Source organism: Rhincodon typus, chromosome 12 (genome assembly GCF_021869965.1).
Source record: "Rhincodon typus isolate 14 chromosome 12, sRhiTyp1.1, whole genome shotgun sequence".
Taxonomy (NCBI): domain Eukaryota; kingdom Metazoa; phylum Chordata; class Chondrichthyes; order Orectolobiformes; family Rhincodontidae; genus Rhincodon; species Rhincodon typus.
The window spans coordinates 65,795,216-65,799,615 of record NC_063343.1 but is presented as its reverse complement, the minus strand read 5'-3'; the positions used below and the strand labels follow the sequence as shown (position 1 = coordinate 65,799,615).

The 4,400-nt window shown below is 47.5% G+C and overlaps 1 protein-coding gene across 1 annotated transcript in view; it reads left to right on the top strand.

Moving 5' to 3' along the window:
- The window catches only part of anxa6 (annexin A6), a 78,830-nt gene that overhangs the window by 46,404 nt on the left and 28,026 nt on the right, over positions 1-4,400 (top strand). Inside the window, exons 6-7 of the mRNA XM_048603492.1 lie at positions 512-570; positions 1,677-1,755. Coding sequence (XP_048459449.1) covers positions 512-570; positions 1,677-1,755 — 138 coding nt within the window. The remainder of the gene's footprint in view (positions 1-511; positions 571-1,676; positions 1,756-4,400) is intronic.

Sequence of the window (4,400 nt, the reverse complement as noted above, 5' to 3'; positions counted from 1 at the left end):
AGGGGGTGGGAGTGGGGGTACCTGCGACTGTCTGCATGCTGTGAGGTGAGGACATGACCAGGCTCAAGCCCCAGGCCCCTTCACAAACGCGCTGCCTGTCACTTGGGAGGTTTGGGCACGTGACCAGTCGGTTCACACCCTCGACCAGTCGGTTCACACCCTCGGGGGTAATTGACAGCCACTGACCTGGGGCTTATCCCTGAGTGACCAAGTGAAGCTGCCTCACCCTCCTCACCTCCACTGGGCAGCTCCCACATTGGCCAAGAATGAGGGCACACGGCAGAGGTGGTCTGGAATTGGCAGACCATGCTAGGATAGGTGTAGCTGGCAGGTAAAGATACCACCTCATTGTAGGAGGGAGGGAGGGGATAGGCTGGTGGGGAGGGAGAACACGGAATGCAGCAGTTACCCTCATTGCTGCGAGGAAGATGAATTGTGAGAGGCCACGGGCAATAATGGCCTGTACTACATTGACATACAACCTAGGTGACTGCTGTGCTGTTCCTTTCAGAGTGACACCTCCGGAGATTACAAGCGAGCTCTGCTGCGTCTATGTGGAGGAGACGATGAGTAAGTGTTCCCCTTCCTCCTGTGTGAGGAACAGAGGTCAGCGCAGTATAATTCACAGTCTCTCACATCTCCTTAATACCGAGACCATTTACAATCCATTTATTAGGATATTAGGACTGGGTATGCAGTTAATCAACCCCTGGGAAACGTTACCGATATAACATCCGCTCAAAGGGGAAGAGGCAGCTCTGAGGGGTTGGTAGGTTCTGTCTGTCTCACCTATCTCCTCTGGTGTACTAGATCTAGAAAGGTAGCAGCCCTTTAAAATTAGATAGAGCTGGACCATACAAGGGGTTTCTTCAGACCAATGGAAACCTGGAAGATTGACCCCAAGAAGTTGAGAGATGAGGGTCAAAAGAACGTTTCAACATTGAGATCAACGCATTTACGCTTGGAAATGTTATTAACTGTTTCACAACCAAAACAGGTTGGAGTTAAGATACAGTTGGACGATGATCTTCTTAAATGCTTGATTAGGCTTGAGGGGCAGAATGGCCTTCCCCTTGTCCTATACTCCTACCTTTGCAGGAAAGTAATAATCTAGAGTTTTCATCATCAGACTAAATTCTCCCCTTGGCTTTCGCCACCTCCTGCTGGATTGACTTATATTCTGTTGGAGCTGGGTGATTTCACTGAGTTGGGGTTAGATTGGGGTTGGGGTGGGATAGTCTGATTGAAATTACAGATGCACTACTGGTAAGAGGTGAGGCCACAGAAGATGAGGATGAAGGTTTGAATATCGATGAGTTGCTGCATCAGGGAGTGTGGGCGATGGGCATGTGTGACTTGGTAGGTTGTTAAAATCCAGGCAGGCCGTGGGTTATGGGATGAGGTTAGGGATTTGAAGTTTGGACTATGAGAGGCTGTGCAGAAAATAGTCACTTCTAGAGTCAGCAGAGGCTGGGATTAGGGTACCAGGAGCTGGTGAGCAGTGACAGGGCGATGTTACGAAGATGGAATTCTTGGGGTGATGATGGAATCATGTTGTTAGGAGCTCACTTTGGGATCAATCATTACACACGCCCACTAGTGTTCCCTCAATTATCTTCGGAGCGCTGTTCCTTTCCTGGGCGTTATCACAACGTACTGTTTGCTTGATGTTGCAGTGCCGCAGGTGAATTCTTCCCCGAGGCTGCGCAAGTTGCCTATCAGATTTGGGAAGTCAGTGCCACCAGACGGATCGAGGTTTGGTTTAGACAATTAGCTTCAGCCCTTCTACCACCTCTACACCTCTTCACTGCCCAGCTGAGCTTCCCTTGGCTCCACCCGCTTCCACTCCCCATACCTCCTGCTGGTTGCAAGCTTGTGTTTGGTTTGCCTGTACGAAACACACACCTCGGATCTTAAAGAGACAGTATCCACCAGTCGAGGCCTCTGAAAGGTTCTCGGGGAGCTTCAGTTTGAGAGCAGTCCCAGAACTGCAGTGGTTCCTGATGCCTGTCAGGTTCACTATTGGGAGGTGAGGCAAACTGAATTGGAAACAAAGATCTTGCATTCCTGTAGCACCCCTCTCAGCCTGGAGATGCCTGTCAGTCAGTAAAACACTAACTCAGTTCCCTGCTGAATACTGAGCACCTTTATATTAGACTGACACTTGTACCAGTCCAACACATTCTTGACAGATTCTAAGTTTGATATCTTTGAGGGCAGTTGGATCTCTGCACGGGGTAGTGTAAAGATTAAATAAGGGGGAGGAGATGGTATAATGCCATTATCGTTCAACGATCGTTACAGAGACCCAGGTCATGTTCTGTGAGGACCTGGGTTCAAATCTCGCTCTGGCAGATGGTGAGATTTGAATTCAATAAAATCTAGAATCCAGATCTAACAATGACTGTGAAACTATTGACAATTGTTGCAGGCTGGGGGGGGAAAGACATCTGGTTCACTAATGTCCTTCAGGGGAGGAAATCTGCTGTCTTTACCTGGTCTGGCCTACGTGTGACTCCAGTCCCATAGCAATGTGATTGATTCTTAACTGCGGTTGGATGGGGATGGAGTTAATGCTGTGGCCTAGCCAGCAATGCCCTCATCCTGCAAATAAATTTAAAAAAAAATTAGCCTATTATGCCAGAAATCCACCCCTTGACCCTATCTATTGAAAAAAAAACTCAAAGCAGCCTTTTCCAAAAGAATTTGAATTTAAATTCTGATTAGTGTATCCATTTGCATCAAGTAATAAAGACCTGGTTTTGGTATTATATTTTTGAAAAAACTCGGTTTAGATTTGCCAAAAGATGGTGCAGGGAGTCAGGAGGAACTCGGATACTCACTGCCAGGGCTCTCCCTACTGGCCACAACCCACAACAACATTGTCACAACCAATTGTTCCACATGGACTTCCCATTCTGAAGAGTTTACAAAGGCTGTTTCTGTGTTGTTGTAAGTTGCTGATCAGAGGTAGCGACAACAGTGAGCGCTGCCCATGCAAAATTTTAACAAATGATTTTATGTAGATGAGGTGATAGAATCGTATTACATAGTGGGAGGCCATTCAGCCCACTATCTCAGCTCCTGAAATCTGTAAAACCCACCCAGTGGACACTGCAGTACTGTCTCTTTAGGTGAAGAAATTAAATTGCTCTTGCCTCCTGCTGTCCCACTAATATTCCTGTGTTCTGCTGATTTTCCCCAGAAATTGAAATGTAAGTATCAATATACTAGGACTGAGCTCTTCACCCAGCATCTAATAATTCTTAACACACTCTCTCTCTCTAACCAAGGACCCCTCTGCTACTTTACCCCATCTCTGATTAATGAATCTGCGATAACCTGCTATTTACTTCAGAATATTCCAGTCTCTCCTGTAAACTCTGCACGGGGTAGTGTAAAGATTAAGTAAGGGGGAGGAGATGGCATAATCTGTAGTCCCTGTGTGTAGTAGATACAGGGACTCAACTGTTTGTATGTGTTTCAGTATTAGTTTGGGGTTGGAGTCATCTGCTGACATCAACTGAATCTTAAGGAGAAGTTTATTCATGGAATCCCTACAGTGTGGGAGCAGGCCATTCAGCCCAGCGAGTCTGCACCAACCCTCTAAAGAGCATCCTACACCCCTGCCTTATCCTTGCATTTTCCATGGCCAATCCACCTAATCTGGATTGTGGAAGGAAGCCCACACAGACACGGGGAGAATGTGCACAATCTGCACGGACAGTCGCCCGAGGGTGGGATCGAACCCAGGTCCCTGGCGCCGTGAGGCAACAGCATTGAGCCACTGTGCAGCCCTATTTCACATCAGCAATCACAAATTGGTTACGTTAATAAGCTCGAGACATTGAGACTCAGAATATGAGGAGGCTTGGGATAAAGCTATCCACTTTGTGGCGCGGTGGTAGTGACCCCACTTCTGAGCCAGGAGGCCTCGGTGCCACTCCCACCTGCTCCTGAGGAGTGTAATAACAGGCCTGAGGAGGTCGGTGAGGGAAAATCTATGGGTCTCCACTGGCCACAAGCAGAGCTGAAACTGAGCAGGTCTGGCAGTATCTACGGAGAGAGAAAGCAGAGTTAATGTTTCGGGTCCATTGACCCTTCGGTAGAACTCCAGGTGATCACACTGTTCTCTCTCTCCACAGACGCTGCCAGATCTGTTGGATTTCTCCAGCTCGATCTCTGTTTGTTTCAGATTCCCCACAGTATTTTGGTTTATTCTAAGATCCAAGACTGTTCTGCGTTTTCACCACCCGAGTCCTTATGCAATTATCAGATTGGGTGGAGCTTACTTTAGTCTCCAACGTTATTTAAGAACCATTCCCTTGTACAACATCAGTGTTGTTTGTTATTGGGATCTCTGCAGGGTCCTAATGCCCTGTTGTATGTTATTGGGGTGT